Consider the following 26,217-nt stretch of genomic DNA (forward strand, 5'->3'; position numbering starts at 1 on the left):
CAGTCACTCCATGGGCCGTGGAAATGGGGCACTCCACTACCTTTAAAAAGTGAAGAATTGAGCTCTGTGACTGACATATTGATGCAGTTTTGAGTTTCATGACCCATTTTGCCTGATCAAGTTATAACAGAACTAGTTTTGATTCCTTGTCTCCCCTATCCTCTCTTGGCTGCCTGCTCCCCTCCCTGTTACCCTTCCAGCCACTCCATCCCCATGGACTGTGCCAAGGGCCAACTGTCAGGGCAGCCCCTGTGCATGAAGCAGTACTACGGGCTGTTTTCTTCTTACCGGCTTCCTGGCCACACCCAGGACACACTGGTGGCCCAGAAAAGCAGCATCATGCCTGAGCCCGAGCACGTCATTGTGGCCTGCTGCAACCAGGTAAGTAGCCCCTTGTCTTGGGCTTGGGGAGGGGCATGGGCCATGTGTGGCCGTGTGCATGCACCCATTCCTGCTTCTCCAAGGGTGCTCAGCCTACATTCCTGAGTTATTGGTGAGCTGGGGCACAGTGGCCCCCAACTAGGGTCTCCTACTCCCAATCAGTGCCATTCCTCTCCATCAGTTGGGTTCCAAAAATGAGAAGAATCAACAGTTTGAGAATACACTCACTGGGCACTCATTTCAGCACTGACAGGCCGAGGGTTGTGAATGAGACCTAGCATGGCCTCAGCCCCCCACCTGCACATGTTTGTTTCCATGCAGTCACCCACTCAGGCTTTCTGAAGACACACCCTGACAGATGGACAGAGTTATGGAACCTCCCATGTGTCAGACCATGGACATAATACTTATACACACGTGCATCCTGTTTAATTCTTTTTTTTTAATTTTTTTAATTTTTATTATTTTTTTTTTTATTGAGACAGAGCCTCAAGCTATCCCCCTGGGTAGAGTGCCCTGGCATCACAGCTCACAGCAACCTCCAACTCCTGGGCTCAAGCGAGCCTCCACCTCCCGACCATAGGCGTCCGCCACAACGCCCGGCTATTTTTTGGTTGTAGCCATCATTGTTGTTTGGCAGGTCCAGGCTGGATTCGAACCTGCCACCTTAGGTGTATGTGGCTGGCGCCTTAGCCACTTGAGCCACAGGTGCCGAGCCATCCTATTTAATTCTTACAGACGAGGACATGAGATTCAGACAAGTCAAGCAGTTTGTCGAAGAGTGGGATGGACTCACTATCCCCTGCAGCACAGGCTTCCAATTGGGTTCCACATAACCAAAAAGGACCCCCTGGGGGTTGGGGGCCTGGCTGAGCTTGAAGGCTTCTGAACACTTCCCAGTGACCACCACTCTATATATTCTATGTAGTGAGAACTCCCATCAATATTGCATCTGACAAAAGTTGGGTTTTTTTTGTTTTTTTTTTTTTTTTGCTAAGACCCAAGTTTGGCGACCATCCCAGGTACTTACTCTACAGTACGTTCTTAGGCTCATGTCACATTTTGAGTGAATTGAGAGTTCACCGGAAGTCTGCCACCCCTGTTCCCAGGTTTGAAGGCCAACTAGGAGACGTCACAGCCCACCTGACACTGGCAGGCCAGCCACAAACCAAGAGCCTTTCTCCATGTTCTTTCTTTTTTTCTTTTCCTTTCCTTTCCTTTCCTTTCCTTTCCTTTCCTTTCCTTTCCTTTCCCTTCCTTCCTTTCTTTCTTTTTGACACAAAGTCCCACTATCGCCCTTGGTAGAGTGCTGCAGCATCATAGCTCACAGCAACCTCAAACTCTTGGGCTCAAGTGATTCTCTTGCCTCAGCCTCCCAACTAGCTGGGACTATAGGCTCCTGCCACAATGCCCGGCTATTTTTAGAGATGGGTTCTCCCTCTAGCTCAGCAGGATCTCCAACTCATGAGCTCAGGCAATCCACTCACCTGGGCCTTCCTGACTCCCTGTTTTCATTCAAAAACTAAAGTCAGAATTTCTCAGCCCCTGCAGGAGGCAGTCTATACCCCTTTCAGAAACACTCTTGTGGCTCCGGCCCTGAATCAGACCACAGGGACACTGTTCAGGGTGGGGGGACCAGGTATTCATGTCAATCAGCTAAAAGGGGCATCTCAACCCGGGCCTAAGACCAGACCTTTCACAAAGCTGGAAGCTTTGGACTCAGTGCTGCAGAGTGACAGCACCACAGGGCTCACATACAAAGCACACGTAGGTGCACATGTGTAGGTGTAGATGTCTGCATGGAGCGTGTTGGATTCCGTTTTAACCCTCCTCTACATATGATTCGCTAGCTTGCTGCTTTTCTCCACTCACCTTGTGTATCCCCATAGTTCTGTCTAGAGCTAGTTTGCTCTTTTTAATGGCTGGATAGACACGCAGTGGATAAGGACACTACATTTTACTCAGCCACCCCCTTCCTGGAGAACGATTTTGCTATTGCCAACAAGGCTGAGGTGCACGTTGCTCACGTCTTCCAGTACACACGGGTATGTTTCTCTGAGCCTTAGGCAAACACATGCATTTATAAGGGCAATTGCTCAGTCACAGCTATGCACATTTTTAATTTTGATAGACACTGTCCTCCAGCTGCAGTTGTACCAATTTATACTTGATTCCCTACCACATAATGGTTGTACGAGAACTAGGAACCACAAAGCAAGTTTTCTTTTGGCTGAGTTTAATCTTGCCTTCTTTGATTGTGGGCAGCTTGGAAGGAATACAGCACAGTCCACAGCACTAGGTTGATCCCCAAGTTGAGACCACTGGGAACCACCCAATGCCTTGGAAACCCTGGACCTGAGCACCCATTCCAGTCTCCCCTGCAAAGAGTGAGTGGAGGTCGTCTGGGATCACACCCAAGAGTGACGTGTTTGACCTGTCTCCCCTACAGTTCTTTGTCTTGGATGTTGTCATTAATTTCCGCCGTCTCAGTGAGGGGGATCTGTTCACTCAGTTGAGAAAGATAGTCAAAATGGCTTCCAACGAGGACGAGCGCTTGCCTCCAATCGGCCTGCTGACATCAGACGGGAGGAACGAGTGGGCAGAGGCCAGGACAGTCCTTGTGAAAGGTTAGCAGCAGCGCCCGGTGCATCTCCACGTCCATCTCATCATCCTCACACCCATCTGCTTCCCTTCCATGGGGTTGGTGCCATGGCTTCTTCTGCATCAGCCCAGCCAGCAGCTCGGGCCTCCCTCGTCCTGCTCAGGACCCATGGCAGGTCCTGTGGTCAGTTGAGACATCTTGACCCTGAAGGCACCCTGTGCCCGGTGTTTTGTTTGACAGTATGATGGCTTCTGGTGAGACTAACTAGTGCTGGGATTGTGAGATGTCTGGGAATGTTGGGGGAGGGGAAGTTCTAGCCAGAGGAAGGCGGCTGGGGGCAGCAGCTAGCCCTGCCTCGCTGGTGGGATGGCAGGTGCTCACTGAGTGCCTGCATGGCTGGGGTGCAGCCAGGTGTGGGTCTGGGGCAGAGCCTGCCTCTGGGAACATGGTTAGCTGCCTCCTTCATGTGATTTGTCTGTCCCAAGACGTTTCCTCTTCAAGCTGGCCCTTTTTCTTCTTTCTGGCTGCTGTCCTTGTGAAAATCTCCAAGCATTTCCATAAGAAAGCCAGCAATATTCTTAAAATTTGTATCATCCTTCCATAAACTACTTTACAAAACCAAAGCCAGGAGCTGGATGGAGTGCTCTCCTTCCTTGCCCCCATCAAAGATCTTGGGAGGAGAAGCAAGACTTCTACAAGTTCCCCTCTGCCCCTTGGACTTCCATTGGGTCAGGCAATCGTGTCAGACTGTGTGTGTGTCTATAACTGAGGGCCAGGGCTGGGGGGTGTGAGAGTCAGAGGTGTGAGGCCCCTGCCTCTGAGCAGCCCCGGCGTGGGGAGAGGAGCTCCTAATACATGGGGGTGGGATGTATACAAGGCCATAGAAACAGCAGGTGTGAGATAAGTACTTCAGAGCTTCAGAGAGGGAGAGAGTCCTTCCAGTTGGGATTCTGAAAGGCCTTATTGAAAAGATGGGAATGGATCAAACCCCTGTGCTAGGAGTGAGGGGGTTTGGAGGGAGGGAAGAAAGGTAGACTCAAGCAGGTGAACCAACCCTGGGCACAGCTGGCCACTCAGCAGGGAGATGCCCGGCCTGGACCATTAGGACCCCAGCTGCTGGCAATGATGCCCACTCTGGACCAATAGCGACTTGGCTGTGTAAAAACAGGCACTTACATTTTCTGGCCCCTCTCCCTAGAAGGTTCTTCCTGCCGAGCTGGCTGGCTCTCTGTGGCATGCAGAGCTCAGCTTAAGTGTGCTGGCTTCATACCCTCCTTGAGCACCCCTCCCTCACGTCTGCACATGCTGTCCCTTGCCCTGTCCCCATCCTGTGAGTGCTGCTCCTTCTCTGATGGAAGCTTTGTGTTTGTTAGATTCCTACTGATCATCTGCCTCCCCCCGGCACTCTGGGGGTTCGGGAGGACAGGGGCCTTGCCTGTTTGATTTAACTCCTGCCTCTGCTGTGCCAAACATGGCAGGGGCCTGGTTACATTGGTTAAATAAGAGAATGAGGGCGATGAGTGATAAGGCCCCACACTTATTTCCCACTTACCAATTAACTATTCTTTCATCCAATGATTGGGCACCCTGCAAAAGCTTTCTCCTAAATAGGAGGCTGTGGGGGCTGCAGGGAGGTGTGAGGGCTGACCATCCTCAGGGACCTAACTGCCACGTTGGGAGATTAATAACTTATCATTCAAAAGTGAGTTAATTCCCTCAGGAAACCACAGTGTAATCAAATCCCACTCCTCTCCCCTCCAGGGACAGAGACAGGCATCAAAATAACCGCCTCTGCTTCCAGCATCACTTCTACTTTATTACCAGGCCAGGCCCAGGACACCTCCCTCCAGGCCCAGCGGGATTGCCTTGAGGTCTAAGTGCTTGAGCTGCGCTGATCGGAATTAATTTGTTAATGGCACTTGATCTGGCTTTCTGAATGGAAGTGCTGTTCTGAGGAAGCAGGACAGAAGGGAGGGGACATACACTTCCCCTTGGACGACCTGATTAATCCAGTTAGCATTGGTTATTCTGCACAGTTAGAGACCCAGATCCTTCATGAAGCCCTCCAGCCCCCCCCCCATGGAAGGGAAGCAGAGACACCATTTAGGAAATGATTTCAGTTTCCAAGTGAAAGATTATGGCAGCTTGGGCCAGGATTGAGAGCAATGGTGGGAAGACAGGCGAGATCTAGACATATTTCAAAGCAGAAGCATCAGGAAAGAGAAGAGAAGCAAGAGAGGTTCGTGGGCGTGTGGTCTGAGCCACTGAGTGTATGGGTGGTGGTACCGTTTACTGAGATGAGAAACAGGACGGGGAAGGGTACAGAACGGAGAACAGAACGGAGACGTCCCTTCTGAGGTCATTGTGTCTGAGATGCCTTGAGTCGTCTCAGCGGAGATGTCGAGTTTGATCTATGTGTTTGGAGCTCCAGGGAGAGGTCAGTACAGAGTTAGACATTTGAGAGCCATCAGCACATAAATGATGTCTAGAGTCAGGGACCTGGATGAGATCATCTAGGAACAGACAGAAGAACAGGGGCCTGGAGGTCAGGTAGAGGAAGACACCAAGGGGACTGAGAAAGAGAAGTTGATGAAGCAGAGGGAGACCAGGAGAATCACAAAGTTCCATCCTCACCCTCCCACGTGGAATTCCAATGAGAGACCGAGGAAGAACAGGACACAGAGGAGACATGGGGCTGGCAGTCCTGGTGTCCTCGGTGAGCTTGCCAAGGGTCAGACTGAGTAGCGGGAAGAATGAATAGTTACATCCTATGGACATTGTCCAGCACTGGAGATTATTAACGTGGTGGTCAACGACAGTAAGTATGGTTGACTTTTTTTAGACATTTTGGTATTACAAAGACCATGAAGTGGAGGAGCTGCTGGATGAGGATGGGGGCCAAGGGACGTGTTTTCAGGAGAGGCGAGTGTGTGGAAGGAATTCAGTACAAGGGATTGGGGAAGAGAGAGGAGGTAAACTGAGGGAGGGGTCCTTGCAAAGCCAGAAGAGGCTGGAACCCAGAGAATACGAGACCTTTTGTTGGTACAGGGAGAAACAGACAGCGTGGGCCTGAGGCCCGAGGGACTGTGGCTGTGGTGGCAGCAGCAGGGGGAGGATCCCAGCTGGCAGTTCCTGGTCGAAGACCATCAGAGTTGCAGGGTAAGCTGGGGGAGGCAAGGAGCAGGGTTCTACAGGCAAAGGGAATGTATGAAATGCCTCCTGGAATGTGGGAGAGAGAACTTAGGAAACATGATAAGATTCATGGACTGTGTTAGGTTCTCATATGAGGGTTGGTGAGCACACATTTTAGAAGAAGGCAATTAGCATTGTTATGCAATATCCCCACCCCACCCCTGGCCCCACATACACAATGTTCAGTCCTCAGGTTCAGGTTCAGCCAGAGTTGGTGGATGTAATCGAAGGAAGTGGGCCCCTCAGGGAGGCAGAGGAGATGGGAACACTTGCAGCAGAAGTGAGCTGTGTAGGGGTCTGGCCCGTCCTCAGGCATGTGCTATGGAGAGCTTAGAAGGAGGGAAGGAGAAGGTGAGGATGGAGTGCACTCAGGGCACACGGGGAGTGGTGGTGGATGGAAGAGCCCACGAGCCCCCGCGGGGATGTGCTCCACTGCCAAGATGCTCCCAAATCCTTAACTTTTAGAAAGATGTGGGTGTCCAGCTGTGGTGTTGGGGCTGAGGTTCTTTCTGGCCTGCAGCAGTATCCCAGTTAACACTGCAGATATGCTCTCAACCCTCTGAGCTGCAGCCCCAAGGTCCCTAAGCCCTTTCCAGGACCTAGATACAGAACAGTGTCCATGGGCACTGGGCCAGGCAGGGGCTTGCCAGCACCAGGCCTCGGCCAAGCCAAGCTCCTTTCACTCTGGTGGAGGTCTAGACTGAGGAGCCTGAGCTCAGATAAAACATGTTCCTGGGTTCTCATGAAGTCAACCAAGGCCCAGCAAGGCAGGGGTTTGTCCACCCTGTGAGTTCCCAGGCGGTCCTGCCCAACCCTCTGAGGGGACAGAGAACAAGGAGATCCAGGAACCACCAGGGTGGCACAGCTTGTGTGAAGGGGCACCAGGATGCCTGCTGCATCCCCACAGCCCCCACATGGGGCTTGCTGCACAGAGTTGCTCAGGCACAGTGCAGGAGTATGTGCAATGCCATCACTGAGGCAGCCTGGTCACCCACGGGCCTCTGCCATTGTCCTCCTGGGGTCCTGCTACCAGGGCATGCAGGCTAAAACCCGAGGAGCACTTCTGACAGAGTCCTGAGGGATGTGGAAGCAGCATCGCCAACCCGCCATAACTCAGGAGGGCTTCCTGTCCAAAGCCAGGTGGGCTGAGGTCAGTGTGACTCAGCCCTGGCTGCCGACTGGGATTGTTGGCTGACGACATCAGCATCGTCTAGAGCCTTCCTTAAAAAACAAAACAAAACAGATTCCTGGGCCCCGGTGATTTTCCAGTGGTACAGGAGTGGGGCCAAGGAATCTATTTTTAAAGCGTCCTGGTATTTTCACTTGCAGCCTAGGCTGGGACCCACTTTCCCTGATCTTAGAAGCTGCCGTGTGGCCTGGTCTCCCTTTGTGCTGGGCCCTGCCCAGGTGTTTGCAGTCCCTTGTCATCGTATGTCTTTGCTGTGTCTGTGAGTGGGGATTTCATCCCCACTGAACAGAAGAGGTTGCATCTTCCACAGGTTGAGCAGTTCCCCATCCTTAGAGGTATCAGTGGAGAAGCAAGGGCTAGCACCAGGTCCCTGTCCCTCCACTGCAGCCCTCAGGGAAGGGTGGGAATCTAAGATGAGCCTGAGGTCTGAGAAAGGGCCTGCACGTCCTCTCAGGGCCTCCCTCCGCACCCAGCCTGGATGCTGCAGCCTTCCTGAACCCAGGAGGAGCCAACACCGTTGTCCTGGTCTGAGAATTTAATTAGACATTTGGCCCTGAGTCTGGAAGACTGCAGTGCTTGTCAATTTGCAGAAGAAGGATGGGCAGCTTGGAGAGCCCCCAGCCCACTGGCTTTCCTGGGTGCTTCCGTGGAGATCCTGAGACCAGACCTCAGACACAGATGTTCTCCGTTTACACCGCCCCGTAAATATTTATCCCCAGCAGCCAATTAGAGCTGAGCCACTGCTTTCAAGGAGGGAACTGGCAGAAGGCGGCTGCAGCTGCAGAAGGCCACGGTCGTGGTTTACAAGAACCACTCAGGATGGGGGCATTTTGCTGTTTAAATATTGTCATCTTGAGCTAGGCAAGTCTGCTGATTTTAAAACCAATTACACATTAGCACTAACAGCCTCTCTGATTTAATAGGCCCAGAAATACCTCCTGAGAAATGTAATTTTCTTGCTCTGGGGAGGGGCTGGGGCCAATGCCTCCCTCCCGCAGTAAAAGCATGAAGGTCTTTATGGATGAGAGCATCACACAGGGAGAGCTGAGTGAGTGGTCCAGGGCAAGAGGTCTGGGCTTAGCCTGCCCCTACTTGAGCCTGGGCTTCCTGGTCTGGGGTGTGGGGATAGCAGCTCATCTTGTGTGTAGGACCAAGCAGGTGGGCCATAAGCAGATGTCCTAGTGCCTGGCACACAGAGGGTGCACGCTAAATGGTAGCTCTTATTACATTTGGGAAACACCCAGGGGAGCCTTCGCCCTAGGCCCATAGCCTCTCTGTAACAAGTCTGGTAAACTTGAAAATGGGCACCTGTTGAACTGGCATCATACTCATGGTCAGAGTCAGGAGCCCGTGGGTCCCAGGGCTGATGGCTTTTGTTCCTTGCATAAATCTTAACCTTTAGTAAGTCTGTGGTGTATTTTGCCTCCCCAGAGATCTCTACATACAGCATACACCAGACTCTGATCTTTTTTACTTCACCCAGTCACCAGTTCTCTGGCCTTCTTTCTCCATTTTATGTGCAGCAGAATTATATTTGGGCAGCCTGAGGATGTTTGCGTGTATCCCCTGCCTTTCCTCACTTGCCACCCTTCCCCCCAGTTCTGGAAGCATGATAGTTCTTTTTATCCTCTGGTTTTGTGGGGAGTGTTTAGAACCCAGAGAAAAGAGCATTTCTTGGTTCTTGCATTTTTAACTAACTTAAATTTATTTTGAGATAATTGTAGATTAACATGCAGTTGTAAAAAATAATCCAGTGATCTCACATGTATCCGCTTTCCCTCAATGTAACATCTTGCAGATCTATCGTATAATCAAACAACCAGGATGTTGACATTGATATAGTCAAGAAAGAGAGTATTCCATCACTTGGGGCGCCCTACTGTTTCCTTTTTTATCACTGTACACACTTTGCTCCCACCTTGCCCCCTCCTTAACTCCCACCAACCACAAACCTAGTCTCTATTTCTGTAATTTTGTCGTTTCAAACATGTTAAACAGATGAAATCATATATTGAGAGCACATACGATTGTTGGGATTGGCATTTTTTACCTAGCATAATTCTCTGGCAATTCATCTGAGTCATCGCATGTGTCAAGTTCATTCCTGTTTATTGCTGAGTAATGTGTGGTACCAGGGGTCACAGTTCCTTTATCCAATTACCTATCAAAGTTATTTCCCGTTTTGAGCTATCACAAACTACTGTAAACATTTCTGTACAGGTTTTTGTGTAAACATAGGTTTTCACTTCTGGAGAAATGCCTAGGGATGAAATTGCTAAGTCACATGATTGTGGCATGGTTAGTGTTTTAAGAAACTGTTGAAATGTTTTCCAGAACGATTGTACCATTGTACATTCATCTGCACATCAGCAATATATGCGTGATCCAGGATGTGGCTTTTTTTTTTTTTTTTTTTTGAGATAGAGTCTTGCTCTGTCACCCAGCTAGTATGCAGTGACATGATGGTGGCTCACTACCACCTCAAACTCCTGGGCTCAAGTGATCCTCCTATCTCAGCCTCCCAAGTAGCTGGGACTACAGGCATGCACCACTGCACCTGCTAATTTTTTCTTGCACAAGCTGATCTTGAGCTCCTGAGCTCAAGTGATCCTCCTGCCTCAGCCTCCCAGCATGGTAGGATCACAGGCATGAGCCACTGCACCCCGTCTACGTTAGCTGTTTTGATAGGTGTGTACCAATATCTTACTGTGGGTTTGATTTACATTCCCCTAATGACTAAATGATGTTGAATATCTTTTCATGTGCTAACTTGCTATCTATACATCCTCTTTGCTGAGGGATCGTTTCATGTCTTTTTCCCATTTGTTTTTTGAAAATGGCAATCGTGGTTGTCTTTTGGTGATGGGATATTCTATAAAATGTTTTTTATTGTTGCTTCTCTACATTTAAAATTTTTTTTCAGAATATTACAGAAGAACATGCATTTGAGTTACTGAATTTGCTAAGGTACATTTTAAGTCAAAGTTGTAAGTATGCCCTTTACCCAGAAGGGGTGCGTTGTACCAGTTAAGTGGGAATTAACCTGACCTCTCCTTCCCTCTTCCCACCTACTTGATTCCATTAAGTTTTACTTACATATGTGCGGCTGAAGTGTTGGTCAACTAGTTCCAATTTAGTATTGAGTACCTGTGGTCTTTGTTTTCTAGTTCTATCCACGTTGTTATAAGAGTTACTAGATCACCATTCTTTTTCTTGGCTGAATAGTGTCCCATGATATACATACATCACATTTTGTTAATCCACTCATGTACTTGTGGGCACTTGGGTTGTTTCCACATCTTTGCAATTGTGAATCATACTGCTCTAAACATCTGAGTGCAAGTGTCTTTATGATTAAATGACTTTCCCTTTGGGTGGAATTTCCATTTTCCCTAGTAGCAGATCAAATGGTAGGTCTAATTTTAGTTCTTGAGGCATTTCCAGACCCCTTTCCATAGAAGTTGAACTACTTTGCAGTCCTACCAACAGTGTGTGTAAGTGGCCCTTTCTCTCCCCAACCACACCAGCACTTGCTGTTTTGGAACTTTTTAATAAGAGCCATTCTCACTGGAGTTAGGTGATATCTCATTGTAGTTTTGATGTAAATTTCCCTGAAGAGATTTGTCATGTGTTTGTTGGGCATTAGACTATCATCATTTGAAAATTTTCTGTTCATGTCTTTTGCTCACTTTTCAATGGAGTTGTTTCATTTCTTTTCTTGCTGAACCTGAGTTCTTTGTAGATTCTGGTTACCAGCCCTTTGTCAGATATATAGCATATAAATATTTTCTTCCATTCTGTAGGTTGTCTCTATTGATCATTTCCTTGGCTGAGCAAAAACATTTTCATTTGATCAGGTTCCATTTGTTTATTTTTTGTTGTTGCTATGATTACTTTTGGGGTCTTCTTCAAAATTTTTTTCCCTAGGCTGATGATATCTATAAGAGTTTTTCCAACATTTTCCTTTAGAATTCTTACAGTTTTGTGCCTTAGGGTGTTTTGTTTTGTTTTGTTTTGTTTTGTTTGAGACAGGAGCCTCAAGCTGTCCCCCTGGGTAGAGTGCTGTGGCATCACAGCTCACAGCAACCTCCAACTCCTGGGCTCAAGCGAGTCTCCTGCCTCAGCCTCCTGAGTAGCTGAGACCACAGGCGCCCACCACAACACCTGGCTATTTTTTGGTTGCAGCCATCATTGTTGTTTGGCGGGCCTGGGCTGGATTCGAACCCACCACGTTGGGTGTACGTGGCTGGCGCCTTAGCCACTTGAGCCACAGGCGCCAAGCTGTGCCTTAGGTTTAAGTCTTTTCTTGTCATGAATTAATATTTGTGAGTGGTGAGCAGTGTGGATCCTATTTTAGTCTTTTACATGTGGCTCTTCATTTTCCCCAGCACCATTGATTGACTAGGGATTCTTTCCCCCAGTGTATGTTTTTCTCTGCTTTGTCAAAAATCAGATGGGAATATGAGAAGGTTTCATCTCTGGGTTCCCTGTTCTGGCCAGTGTCTGTTTTTGTGCCAGCCCATGCCATTTTGGTTACTACAGCTTTGTAGAGTAGCTTGAAGTCTGGTAAAGCGATGCCTCCTGCTTCATTCTTATCGCATAAGGTTGCGCTGGCTATTCTGGCTCTTTTCTGATTCCAAATGAAGCATAGAACTATTTTTTCTAGATCTGTGAAAAATGTCCTTGGTATTTTAATGGGGATTGCATTGAATCTGTAAATCACTTTGGGTAACATGGCCATTTTAACAATGTTGATTCTGCCCATCCATGAGCATGATATGTTTTTCCATCTCTTTATATCCTCCCAGATTTCTTTCCTCAGCGTTTCATAGTTTTCCCTATAGAGGTCTTTCACCTCCTGCGTTAAGTATATTCTCAGGTATTTTATTTTCTTTATTACTACAGTGAAAGGTCTATATCTTTGATTTGATTCTCAGCTCAAGTTTTGTTGGCGTACAAGAAAGCTACTGATTTGTGCACATTTATTGTGTGACCTGAGGCTTGGCTGAATTTATTTATCAATCCTAGGAGTTCTCAGTTGGATCTTTGGAGTTTTCTAGGGATATAAGATCATATCATTACTAGACTATTCCCCATTTTTAAATTTTTTAACTGAATTTGGAGAGTTTATATATTGTAGATATTATTTTTTATTGGATATGTGATTTGCAAATATTTTCTCCTAGTCTCTAGCATGTCTTTTCATCTTAATAGAACATTCATTCTACTGAATAAAAGTTTTTAATTTTGTTGAAGTCCAATTTATCAATTTTTCCTTTTATGGACTGTACTTTTGTTGTCAAGTTTAAGAATTCTTTGACCTTTCTTCTATATGTCTTCAAAACTTTTCTTCTATATTTTTCTGAAAGTTTTTTAGTGCCACATTGTACACTTAGGTGAGTTAAGTTTTGTCTACGATACAAGGTAGGAGATTTATGTCAAGGTTTTTCTTTTCTTTCTCTTCCTTTCTTTCTCTCACTTTTTTTTTGTTTTTTGGGGTTTTTTTGTTTGTTTTTGTTTTTGTGTTTTGTTTTGTTTTGTTTTGAGACAGAGCCTCAAGCTGTTCCCCTGGGTAGAGTGCTGTGGCATCACAGCTCACAGCAACCTCCAACTCCTGGGCTCAAGCAAGTCTCCTGTCTCCACCTCCCAAGTAGCTAGGACCACAGGCTCCCTCCATAGTGCCCAGCTATTTTTTGGTTGCAGTCATCATTGTTGTTTGGCGGGCCCGGGCTGGATTCGAACCCGCCACCTTCGGTGTATGTGGCTGGTGCCTTAGCCACTTGAGCCACAGGCTCCAAGCCTGTTTGTTTGTTTTTGCCTACTAATGTCTAACTGTTCCAGCATCTAGCAACATTTGTTGAAATTACCAACTTTCCTCCATTGAATTGCCTTGGCTTCTTTGTCAAAAATAGTTTGGCATATTTGTGTAGGTCTATTTCTGAGTTTCCTATTCTGTTCCACTGGCCTATGTGTTTGTTCCTCTGCCTGTAACACACATTCTTGATTGTGTAAGCTATTTCCTAAGTCTTGAAATTGAATATACTTTTTCCTCCAATTTTATTACTTTTAAAAATTATTTTAGCTATTCTAGTTCTTTTGAGTTTTCACACAGATTTTACAATATTCGTGTCTGTATCTGTAAAAAAAAAAATCTTGCTGGGATTTTGATGAGTGCTGTCTGTGTTAAACCTGTATATTGATTGAGGGAGAACTTATCAACTCATAATGTTGAGTCTTCCAAAGCATGAGCATAGTAAACCTCTCCATTTACTTAGATCTTTGATTCTTTCATTAGTGTTTTATATTTTTCAGCATACGAGTCCTATATATTTTTGAATAATTTCTTTTGAATAATTGTAAGTGTTATTATAGTCTTAATTTTGGTGTCCACATGTTTGTCACTGGCATGAAGAAATACGATTGATTTTTGTATCTTGCAACTTTGCTGAATTCATCTATTAGTTCTAAGAGTTTTGTTTCTGGTTTTGTGGAGCCTTAGTATTTTCTACATAAACAATCATGTGAGATAAAAATAGGGACAATTTTACTTTCTTCCTACTGATCTGTTTCCCTTTCTTGCCTTATTGCACTGGCTAGAACTTCCTGGACTATGCTGACAGAGGTGATGAGAGTGGACATCCTTGTCTTACTCATAATTTTAGGGAAAAATCATTCAAAATTTCACCTTTATTTACTTATTTATTTTTTGAGACAGAGTCTCATTATGTCACCCTCAGTACAGTGCTGTGGTGTCACAGCTCACAGCAACCTCAAACTCTCGGGCTAAAACAATTCACTTGCCTCAGCCTCCCAAGTAGCTAGGATCATAGCTGCCTGCTATGACACCTGGCTGTTTTTGGTTGCAGTTGTCATTGTTGTTTTAGCTGGCCCTGGACCGAGTTTGAACCTGCCAACTTTGGTACATGTGACTGGTGCCATAACCACTGTGCTACAGGCACCAAGCCTCAAAATTTCACCTTTAAATATGATGTTATCTGTAAGATTTTTATTGATATTCTTTATCAAGTTGAGGAAGTTCCATTTTATTTTTAGTTTTCTTTTTTGGAAACAGAGCCTCAAGCTGTCACCCTGGGTACAGTGCTGTGGCATCACAGCTCACAGCAACCTCCAGCTCCTGGGCTCAAGCGAGTCTCCTGCCTCAGCCTCCCAAGTAGCTGGGACCACAGGCAGCCGCCACAACGCCCGGCTATTTTTCGGTTGCAGCCATTGTTGTTGTTTGGCGGGCCCGGGCTAGATTCAAACCTGCCACCTTAGGTATATGTGGCTGGCACCTTAGCTGCTTGAGCCACAGGTGCCAAGCCTTATTTTTAGTTTTCTAAGAGATTTTTATTATGACTGGGTGTTGAATTTTGACAAATGCTTTTACTATATCAATTAATATAATTATGTGGGTTTTAAAAAACCTGTTAATATAGTAGATTACACTGATTAATTTTCAAATATTGAACCAGGTTTGCATCTCTGGAATAAGCCCTACTTAATATTTGATCAGGGTGTATGATTCTTTTTAGATATTGTTCAGTAATTGCTAATATATTGTTCAATATTTTTATATCAATATTCATTAGGGACTTTGGTCTTTATCTTCTTTGTCTTTTTGTTTGTTATTTTGTATTATATTTGTCTTCTTTTGTTATTTAGGTCATACAGGGTTCATAAAAATAAATTAGGAAGTGTTCCCTCCGTTTATGCTTTCTGGAAGAGATTGTATAGATGTGATGTTAATTCTTCCTTAAATGTTTGATAGAGGCTCGGTGCACGTAACTCAGTGGTTAGGGTGCCAGCCACGTACACAGGCGCAACCAGCTTGGGCCTACTAAACAACAATGACAACTACAAAAAAAAAAAAAAAGCTGGGCTTTGTGACATGCGCCTATAGTCCCAGCTACTTGGGAGGCTGAGGCAAAGAGAATCACTTAAGCCCAAGAGTTTGAGGTTACTGTGAGCTGTGACGCCACAGCACTGTACCAAGGGTGACATAGCGAGACTGTCTCAAAAAAAAAAAAAATGTTTGGTAGAATTCTTCAGTGAAAGCTCAGTGCCTGTAGTCACCGGCTAGGGCACCAGCCACATACACGGGAGCTGGTGGGTTCAAATCCATCCCAGGCCTGCCAAACAGTGACAACTACAACCAAAAAATAGCCAAGCGTTGTGGCAGGCACCTGTAGTCCCAGGTTGGGAGTGAGGCTGAGGCAAGAGAATCACTTAAGCCCAAGAATTTGAGGTTGTGGTGAGCTGTGATACCACAGCACTCAACCGAGGGTGACATAGTAAAACTCTGTCTCAAAAAAAAAAAGAAAGAATTCTTCAGTGTACAATGTAATCGTTTGAACCTAGAGACTTCTTTTGGGGGGGGTGTTTTAATTTTACAAATTCAATTTTCTTAATAGTTATAGGCCATTCATATAATCTATATTTATATTTATATTTAGTGTGTATTGTGGTCATTTATACTTTCAAGGGATTGGTCCATTTCACCTACGATGTCAGATTTGTGTGTGTGGAATTATTCAGAGTATTCCTGTATACTTTTGATGTCTGCAGGGTCTATAGTGTGATATCCCCTGTTTTTCATTCCTGATATCAGTGATTGTACCTTCTCTCTCTTTCTCTTTTTTCCTTTGTCAAACTTGCTAGAAATTTGATTGACCTTTTATATTTATTTATTTACTGAGACAGAGTCTCACTTTGTTACCCTGGGTAGAGTGCCGTTGCGTCACAGCTCACCACAACCTCCAACTCTAGAGCTTAAGTGATCTTCCTGCTTCAGCCTCCCAAGTAGCTGGGACCACAGGTGCCTACCACTCTCCTGGCTAGGTTGTTTTTTTTAAGTAGAGATGGGGGTCTCACTTTTGCTTAGGCTGGTCTCTGAATTCCTGAGCTCAAGCAATCCACATCCCAGAGCACTAGGATTATAGGCATGAACCACCACACCTGGCTGGTTGCCCTTTTAAAAGAAACAACTTTCTTTTAATTGATTTTCTTCTCCTCTCCCCCATTTTCAATTTCACTGATTTCTGCTCTTTATTATTTCCTTCCTCATGCTTGTTTTGGGTTTATTCTGCTTTTCTTTCTTTCTTTCTTTCTTTTTGAGACAGAATCTCACTTTGTCACCCTTGGTAGAGTGCCGTGGCGTCACAGTTCTCAGCAACCTCCAACTCTTGGGCTTAAGCGATTCTCTTACCTCAGACTCCCGAGTAGCTGGGACTACAAATGCTCACCACAACGCACGGCATTTTTGTTGTTGTTGTTGTTGCTGTTGTTGCAGTTGTCATTGTTGTTTTAGCTGGCTGAGGCTGGGTTCGAACCTGCCACCCTCAGTATATGGGGCCAGCGCCCTACCCACTGAGCCACAGGCGCCACCCCCTTTTTCTAGACTCTTAAGATAAGAATTTACATTATTGATTTTAGACATTTACCCTTTCCTAATAGGAGCATTTAGTGGTACAAATTTTCCCTGATGAATACTTTAGCCATATGCATATCTCACAAATTTTGATAGAGAGCATTTTCAAAATTTTCCTTATATCTTCCTCTTTGACTCGTGGTTGTTTGGAAGTGTGCAGTTTGGTTTCCGAATGTTTGGAACTTTGCCTGTTATTTTTCTATTATTGATTTGTACCTTGATTCCACTGTGGTCAGAGAATACATTTTGTATGACTTTAATTCTTTTCAACTTGTTAGTATTGTTTAGGGCCCTGAATAGAGTCTATGTGGGCATATGTTCCATGGGTACGGGAAAAGAATGTGTGTTCTGCTGTTATTGGGGGAAGTTTCCTATAAATACCAATTATTAGGTGCTGTCAACTAATGATACTGTTGAATCCTTGCTGAATTTTTGTCTAGTTGTTCTGTCAGTTGTTGAGGTGGAGGGGAGTTGAAGTCTCCAAGTACATCTGTGGATGTGTCTGTTTCTCCTTTCAGGTCTGTCACTTTTTGCTTTACTCATTTGGTGGTACATTTAGTACATACGCATTTACAGTGGCTGTGTCTTCTTGGTGGACTTACCCTGTAATGCCCTTCTGTGTCTCTGGTAAACTTTAAAGTTTACTTTATCTGATGTTAAAATGGTCATGCCTGCTTTCTTTTGATTAATATTTGCAGGGTATCTCTTATTCCTTCCTTTTATTTACAAGCAACCCATATCATTATATTTGATGTGACTTTCTTGTAGACAGCATATAGCTGGGTAGATCTTTTACTTCATATATTGTATTCTGATGAACTGTTTTTTACTTGGTATGTTTAAATAATTTACATGTAATATATATTTTTTTACATGTTAGGTTTAACTCTGCCATTTTATTTTCTGCTTTCTGTTTTTCAGTTCTTCCTTTTTTTCTTTTGCTTTCCTATAGGTTATGGGAACACTTTTTAGAATTCTATTTTGATTTAACTATAGTGTTTTTTAATACCATCTATTTGTGTAGCTTGTTCTAGCAGTTTCTGTAGGTATTGCCATATGTACATAACTTATCACTGTCTGTTGGTATTGAAATTCTATCGGTTCTAATAAAATGTAGAACACTTACCACCCTTTATTCCCTTTACTGGTGCCTGTTTACAATAAGATGGTCTTAAATAATTCTTCTGTATATATTTAGAACCTCAGCAGGCAGTGTTATAATTTTTGCTTCAGTGAAACATAATTTAGAAAATTCAAAAGGAGGATGAAAATGAATTGATTTATTAAGATTGTTCTTTCTTCCTTTGACCTTCTAGTATTTCTCTTTTATAATTTCTATTGTTCTTTCTTCTTTTGTGATGTCCTAGTATTTCTCTTTCATTAGTTCCTTTCTCTTTAGGAAAATTCCTTTAGCCATTCTTTTAGGGTAGGTCTGCTAGGGATACATTTTCCCTCAAATGAGAATATTTTGATTGCCCCTTCATTTCTGAAGGATGTTTTACAGAATATGAAATTCCAAACATGGAATCCTAGACTGCCTGTTCTTTTCTTTCAGCACTTGAAAAATATGCCATTTCCTTCTGGCCCTCATGACTTCTGATAAGAAACCAGCCATCATTCTAATTGCGGTTCCCCTATAGACAAAGTGTCAATTCTCTCTTGCAGCTTTCAATATTTTTTCTTTGTCTTTAGTCTTCAGAAATATAACTATAGTACATCTTATTGTAGATTCCTTTGAATTTATCCTCTTTAGGGTTAACTCACTTCTTCAATTTTTAGGTATACGTCTTTTGCCAAATTGGGGAACACATTTTATCCATTATTTCTCTGAATACTTTCTGCTCTGCCCTCTTTCTCCTCTCCTTCTGGCAGTTTGATGGCATAAATGTTAGATCTTTTGTCTCACTAGTGCCCAAGGCTTACTTTCCCCCTGGTCTATTTTCTCCCCGTTGTACAAATTGACTAATTTCTGTTATTCTGTCTTAATGTTCACTGATTCTTTTCTCTACCCTATAATTCTGCTTTTGAGTTTATCCATGGAGCTTTTTATATTGGTTATTATATTTTTCAGTTCTAAAATTTCCTTTTGGTCCTTATGTCTTTATTTTTTGTTGAGAATTTTTATCTCCTTGCTGAGACTTTCTATTTTTTCCACTTGTGTCAAATGTGTTCAGAATTGCTTATTGAAGCTTTTATAGGATTACTGATTTCAAAATAATTGTTACATAATTTTAATATATCTGTCATCTCAGTTCTGGCATTTACTGGTTGTCTTTTTTTTCATTCAAATTGAGATCTTCCTAGTTCTTGGTGTGATGAGTGATTTTCTATTGAAACATGGATGTATTATCTTATGAGACTGTGCAGCTCATTTCAACCTTCTGTTTTACCTGGCTTCTTCTGACACTGCTCCAGCAGGGGAAGAAGTGAGGTTATAGTTGGGTGGAGCTAGAAGGTTCTTTACTTGGCTTCTATTGACACCCTGAGAAGGGGGGAGTTATTCCTTACTATTGCTGGGTGGAGGTGAGGGTTCAAGCTTCCTACATGGTCTCTATAAATGTGGGAATGGGTTGGGGGGTAGGGGCTGGTTACTGCCCAGTGGAGATGAGAGTCTCAGCTTCCATCTGAGATGCCTTCATTTATATCCTTAGAAGTTGAGATGGGGCAGCATCTGTAGCTTAAAGAGTAGGGCACCAGCCCCATAAACTGGGGGTGGAGGGTGGCAGGTTCAAGCCCGGCCCCAGCCAAAACTGCAAAAAAAAAAGAAGTTGAGATGCTCATTGCAGACTAGTGATGCTAAATGTCTAGGCTACCCACTCAGCCTTAGCTGTTGAGGTGGAGGAATAAGGAAGGATATGAGGGGTCAACGAAGCAGGTTTTTTTCTATAGTATTTGGCTGAAGTACAATGATTATCTAAAAGTTTTATGTCTTGATACTCTGATCCTTTGGTCAGAGAGAGCAGACTTTTGTTGGGGTTTTATGTTTGTTTGTTTCTATACCAATTTTTGTGTTTATGTTGCCGGCTTCTTCAGCTTCAAGTATGGGATATTTTAGCTTCAAAAATACATAATGTATTATTATGCTGGGGCTACCATAACAAAGTACCACAGACTGGGTGGCTTAAATAATATAAATATATTCCTTGCAGTCCTGGAGGCTGGAAGTCTGAGGCCAAGGTGTCAGCCAGGTCAGGCTTCTCCTCAGGCCCCTCTCTCTGGCTTGCAGACGGCTACCTTCTTGCTTTGTCCTCTCGTGTCTTTCTCTAAGCACATGTGCTTGACGTCTCTTCCTCGTCTTATAAGGACACCAGTCCTATTGGATTAGAACCTCTTTCTTATGATTTCATTTAACTTTGATTATTTCTTTAAAGGCCTTATCGCCAAATATAGTCACATGGAAGGTTAGGGCTTCAATATAGGAATTTTCAGGGGGCACACGTCAGTCCATGATATGCAAAGAACTTGTCGCCATGAATGGCCTTGGGTCCTAAGGTTCCTAACTGGTCTGCCTTCCTTTCTCCATCTCTCAGAATCTTCTCTGACAATCATAATATTTTAAATATAATGTCTAGGGTTTTTAGGAGGAGAAATAAGGAAAAGTCAACTTCATTTTCCGGGAAGCCCAAGACCCCTCCCTCTTCAGCTCTTTAAAGGAGGCCTTTGTAACTCAAGTCAAAGCAGTTTTAATTTGTAAGAATCAGATCTCATTAGGTGAAAACCATTTTTGTCAGAGTCCTCATAGCCTCTGAGGACTGGGAACATAAACACTACCTCATAGACCACAGAGTAGGGATATGGGATGTGTGATAACAGCTTTACCCCCCCCCCAAAGGAGATACAATCCCTTCATTTGGGGAGGAAAGATACTCAGATATAATTGGCAAAGGTCTAGAAGCTCTAAGCCTCTGAGAAGGAGCTCAGTGCATCCATCTCCCCAGATTCTGTGAGAGAGGACCGGCAGGACAGTAGAAATCTGACAAACGCCAACTTCTCAGGTAATAGATCAGAGAAGGCAAGCACTCCAGAGAGGGCCATCTGTGCCTGCGTGTGCTGTGCACAGGTGTGCATGTTGGGGAACAGCACCTGAGGCTTCTGCAGCCCTCCACAGGCAGCGATACCAGGTGTTTGTTTTATCTTTGCTCACCTGAATCACAGTCTGTAACTTTCTAACCTCTAACTCCAGCCCCAGAGCTCCCCAAGGCCTTGTGGCCTCTGGAATTTCCGCACCATCGAAGCTGTCAGCTCCCCCGGCGTGGGTATCAGAGCAAGCTCCTCCTATTACTCAATTCCCACCTCTCACTGTTAAGCAGGGGCTCCTTGAGGAAGATTGATTTACCACTTTAAATGAGCCTCGATGTGCTTGATGAGGATGCCACAAGACAAACGGCTCCTGCCGTGCGCCTCCAGTCTGCTGCCCCGTGTTTCCATTACATTTGGGCCAGAGTCATGGTGGATGAGTTTGGGTGTAGTTCATTTTCTGCCTTACAAGATAAACTTGTCAGCATTTGACCGATCAGCTACTTATATGCAGGGAGTTCATTTGCAAGGCCACCTGGCTTCCAGCTTTGCTGTCCTGCTCCCATTTCACTCTGTCTAATGAGCCAGGACCTGGTTCCTGTTGGGTGATGCCGAGCTCCTGGGCCCCACACAACCCGCATGTGATGCCAGGGACTCAGTCCTTCCTCAGGGACCCATCTTTCCTGCCTGGAGGTGGCCAGGACACTGATGCCCAGGGAGCTATCTTTTCCTGCTGCCAGCCTTACAGTCCTTGCTGTCCTGCCCAGAGGCTGCATCAGGCCTGCTCCCAACCTCCTGGCTGGATAGGCTTGCTGCAGGCCTCCTAGGGAGCTGCAATCTGGCCACTCCACACTGGCCTCAGGGCTGTTGTTAAGGAATGTTTGGTGAAGGCAGCTGCCAAGGCATTGCCAGCAGAATCAAGGTGTTCTTGCTGTCCATGGCCCCTTGGCCAGCCTCCAAACCATGCCGTCCCCCAGCTGCCAGGTATTCTAGACTCTGATCTGACCACATCAAGCTCTGCCCATGTTCCTTCAGTGACTCCCTGTATTTTCTGGATGAAGTCACCTTACTGAGCCAGGCATGACAGCCCTTGTGGTGAACCTAGGCATTGAGGCTGGGATCAAACCCAGCTCCCTCTATTTCCTGGATGATTATTATTATTATCATCCCCTCTTTAGAGGTAAAGCCTTGCAGATGGCCTCATCTGTGAATGCTCACCTCCTGCTCACCTGTAAATGAGGCATGATAGCAATGCCTATCTCATGGGCATCAATATGCATGTTTAAATGGACACCTGGCACATAGTAGGTGCTCAATAAAGGTTAGCTAATAACATGATATCATTGTGTTCTTCCAGCCTCACCTGAAACCTGCATGCCATACTCACAAGCTATAAGTCAAGCTAATCATTCACAATCTCCACCTACAAGCCTGAGAATCTGCTCCTGGTCCTTCAAGCCTCCCCTCCCCTGCACTGTAACATCCCTATGCTTCTCCCTTCTTTGCTGCTGATGTGAACCCGACCCAGGCCTGGCCAAGACTTCTCCATTCCTTGAAGGTGCCAGCTAGCCCTGGCATCTGCATGGACCCCTAGCACAGTGCAGGGCTGAGCATCAGTCATCTGCAGGGATACCTACTGCAGGAGAGAGGGGCAGAGTAGGAAGCCTTGCAGAGGCAGAGAAATTCGAGCACTGTCCCAGTCTCACATCCTCCCCCACTCTCCCACCTCAAGGCTGCAAAAGTTGTGGATTTTTGTCCCTCAGAAGGGCATGGGCCTTTCCCATTAGCCAGTGAGCACATCTAAGCCCCATCTCTAAGCTGGGCACACCAACCCCAGCCTCACCTAGGCCACGCCAACAGAAACACACTGAAGTCCATGGACACTTTCCTGAGCCCACCATGTGCCGGGGACCCAGGCCCTGCTCTCAGAAAGCTCATAGACATCAGGGGAGAGCACCAGATCAGGGCTGTAAGGTCTGTAGGTGCCAGACAGGCAGTGACTACCTGAAGCGTGTGTGTCTGGGACTGTGGTGGGGTCACACACTGTGCATATAGGGTGGTGGGTGGAGAGGGGCATGTCCAGCTTTGGGCTCAGGTTCTATGTGAGGCCTAATGGACAGAGTGAGGCTCCCCATCTGTGCTGAGCAGCCTGTGAAGGTGCCATGCTCTGGGAAGGCTTTGACAAGCAGAGCAGGGGAAGGGCCCCCGTCCTGGGAACAGGAAGAGAAATGCGTACAGGTATCAGGGGATGGCAGGAGGTTTCAAGAAGGGATGCAGGGATGCGGGGAGGGTAGATGGTGACCTGAGGGGCAGTGGAGAAGGAGTTGTGGAGCCCAGGGTGCTGTGTTTGGAAGTTCGGAATCTCCCTTGTGGGCAGTAGGAGCTGTTCTGACATGGTGACGGCACCACATTCACGGAGCTTACAGGAAGGGGACTCACTCTCACTTACCTTAGACCCTCAGGGCATGGCCAATGCCTTGCTGCTGGTCAGATTGAGGCAGAGAAGCCCAAAAGGCTCTGCAGAAGTGAGACGGCCTCCTGGCCTCCTAAGGGACCTGAAGGGGTCCTGAAAGTACAAGACTCCTCACAGCCTCATCCTAGACAGGAAGGAGGAACAGATGTCCCAAGGCTGGGCTGGCCCCCAGAGTGGATAGCCTGCTATGGGAGATACCTCCTGCCCCCAGGATTTGCAATAAGTATGAGGAAGGGAACGGATTGGGGCTGAGGGTCCTTTCAGGCAGTGGCACCAGTAGACATCTCTCGTGGACCTGGAGAAATCACCTGGGAGGTACAGAGACCAGCACAGGTGCCTTAGTATCTGTGTACCCAGCAGGCACTCATGAGACACACAAAAGCATCTTGGGGCTTGGCTGACCACACTGAGAGGGGGAGCTCTCCACGTGCCCAAGGAAGGCAAGAGCTCTGGCCATCACACTTGCATTTCAGGCAGCAGGATGGTGGAAGGTGGAAAGAACAATAGCATGTGCTAGTTATCACATCTTTAAGGAGGTTCCCCCAGAAGCTGTCATATCGTGTTTCTAGATCTTATTGGCAGAATTTAGACACCTGGTTACCCTAGCTGTAAGGGAGGATGGGAGATAGAGCTTTAGTTTGTTGTGTATGTACCAAGATAAAAAACAGGGGTCCTATGAGCAAGGGGAGGGAGGATTCAGCATGCAGCAACCAGTCTCTACCCCTTCAGATGCAAATATCATGTGCCCCATCTTCCCAGGCAGAGGACACTCACACCCCTGCCCTGGGCTGGGAAGTAACTGTGCCTCATCATCCTGTCACAGCATCTAGCCCAGAGGTCAGGATCTCTGGGTAACGTGAAGCCATCACTAGTTGGTCTCCATGTGACTCTTTGGAATTTTAAGCTAAAATGTTACTTTGGTTTTGGTTGACTATTTAACTTTTAATGAACTTTAAGCCAAAAGGCAAGCTGTCTGCTCCCACACCTGGTATCAGAAGATGGGAAAAGCACTCTGTTAGCAGGACAGAGATCCCTGTTTGGAAGAAGAGGAAACACACACCAGGAACGGCCCTGTTCATGATCAGGCCCCACTGGTTGGGGTCTGCAAACCTCCCCGAGCCTGGGGAGGAGGCTATCTGGGGCATCCTGTTGGCGGGATGGCAGGACTGTTTCCTGGAGGAAATAATGTGTGGCCCCAGTGGAGGAGCCAAGTCCTCTGTACCTAACTTCCCCTCCTGAAAAGCCATCCTTGTCTGTATTCCTCTAGTGCCACTGGGCAAAGCCCCCTTCCTATAGGAGAGGATCCTGAGCCTGGGACTTGTTAGTGGGTAAACGTGTGAAGCAAGCTGTGGTCCAGGCCTGGGGCTCCCTTGTGACATGTCCCTGCCCACCTCGGTGGCTTGTAGTCTTTGTGCTGATGAGTTCCTTGTGCCTCAAACAGCCCCTCTGAGCTCATCCAGATGTGTCCAGGGTAGCCCATCCCTTCTGCCTGCAACTTGGCCTCTAAGCTAACAACATTGGGGTGGGGCAAGTAATGCCCTTCTTTTAGATTTTCATGTGAAATTGCCTAATTTTATTTCAATAGCTAATTTAAATGTTTGAAAGTCATAGTTCAGAACAAATACACATTCCTACTCATAGATGTGGCTCATAGGTGCCAGAATGCAGGGTGCTGCTGCATGGGGGGAGTGGGGGCCCTCTGCTCACGTGGGCTGGCCTGAGGATCCAAGCATCCCCCTTCATCCTGGTGGGAAGGACCAATGACTCACATGTCTGGGGGCAGAACTGGTGGCAGCTAGAGGGCAGGACTCTTGGAGGGATGCTGAGAGTGAGCTGGGCCACTGGGTAGCACCCAGGTTCAGGACAGTCTGGCTGACTTCACTGCCCACCCATAGCAGGTCAGGGCTGGCTCAAGATCTGAGTCTTTGTGTGTGTTCCCAGAAAACAGGGCTGCCCTGTCATGTGTGGGGCTCTGTAGAGGGGACCGCATGGCCTGGGGTGGGACAGGTGCTCAGGCCATGCTTGCCTGCCCTGCAGACTCCACCAACCGGGACTCGCTGGACATGATCGAGCGCTGCATCTGCCTCGTGTGCCTGGATGCCCCGGGAGGTGTGGAGCTCAGCGACACCAACAGGGCGCTCCAGCTCCTTCACGGTGGAGGCTGCAGCAAGAACGGGGCAAACCGCTGGTACGACAAGTCCCTTCAGGTAAGCCCCACTTTGGAGGCTCCGTAAGAGCATGGTCACGCTCACAGCCAGCACGTGCTTGCTTCTGGCTGGAGTCAGGTGCCTGGGATCTGGTAGGGTCAGGGGAGCCAAAGGAGGTCAGAGTGATGCTATTGGTGTCGACCTCCTGACTGGCCAGAACTCTTCTCAGGAGCAAATGGGCAAACCTAGTTCAAACTCCCTAGCCTTCCTGCAGCCTGTGCCAGGAAGGTCCAGGTCACACTGGAAGGTGGGGACATGCCGAGGGCGAGAGCATGCACCAGCCCACTGAACGCGTCCTGAACACATTTGGCAAGAATCGCATCTGATGCCCAGAAATCACATCTGATGCTCCCACACCTGGTATCAGAAGGTGGGAAAAGCAATCACTCTGTTAGCAGGACAGAGACCAGCCCTGTCAGGCCTTCTAACTGCCTACCGCCCAGGCTTGGCTACCTCAATACATCTCCCTCAGTCCCTGAGTCAGGCACCCCACATCTCTGCAGAAGAAAAGTCCTAAAATGAAATGAAATAATTCATATTTTTTCATTCACATGACAGAAGCCTAGAAACAAGATTTACAATGATCTATAGAAAGATACCCATCAGACGAGATGACATCACAGTCGGGCCATTAATTTCCATTCCTTCATCCTTTTCCCCTCAACATGCCCTTCCTGAATCTAGCCTTGTTTATTTGTAAAGTCACTGCACTTTCACAATGACCACAGA

At 46.4% G+C, this 26,217-nt stretch overlaps 1 protein-coding gene across 1 annotated transcript in view; it reads left to right on the forward strand.

The window, feature by feature from the left end:
• Nucleotides 1-26,217, forward strand: part of CHAT (choline O-acetyltransferase) — a 56,305-nt gene that overhangs the window by 11,654 nt on the left and 18,434 nt on the right. The window contains exons 6-8 of the mRNA XM_003801661.2: nucleotides 201-381; nucleotides 2,831-3,008; nucleotides 25,319-25,488. Of these exons, the coding sequence (XP_003801709.1) occupies nucleotides 201-381; nucleotides 2,831-3,008; nucleotides 25,319-25,488 (529 nt within the window). The remainder of the gene's footprint in view (nucleotides 1-200; nucleotides 382-2,830; nucleotides 3,009-25,318; nucleotides 25,489-26,217) is intronic.

Source organism: Otolemur garnettii, unplaced genomic scaffold (genome assembly GCF_000181295.1).
Source record: "Otolemur garnettii isolate 467f Iridium unplaced genomic scaffold, OtoGar3 scaffold00217, whole genome shotgun sequence".
NCBI classification, from domain to species: Eukaryota; Metazoa; Chordata; class Mammalia; order Primates; family Galagidae; genus Otolemur; species Otolemur garnettii.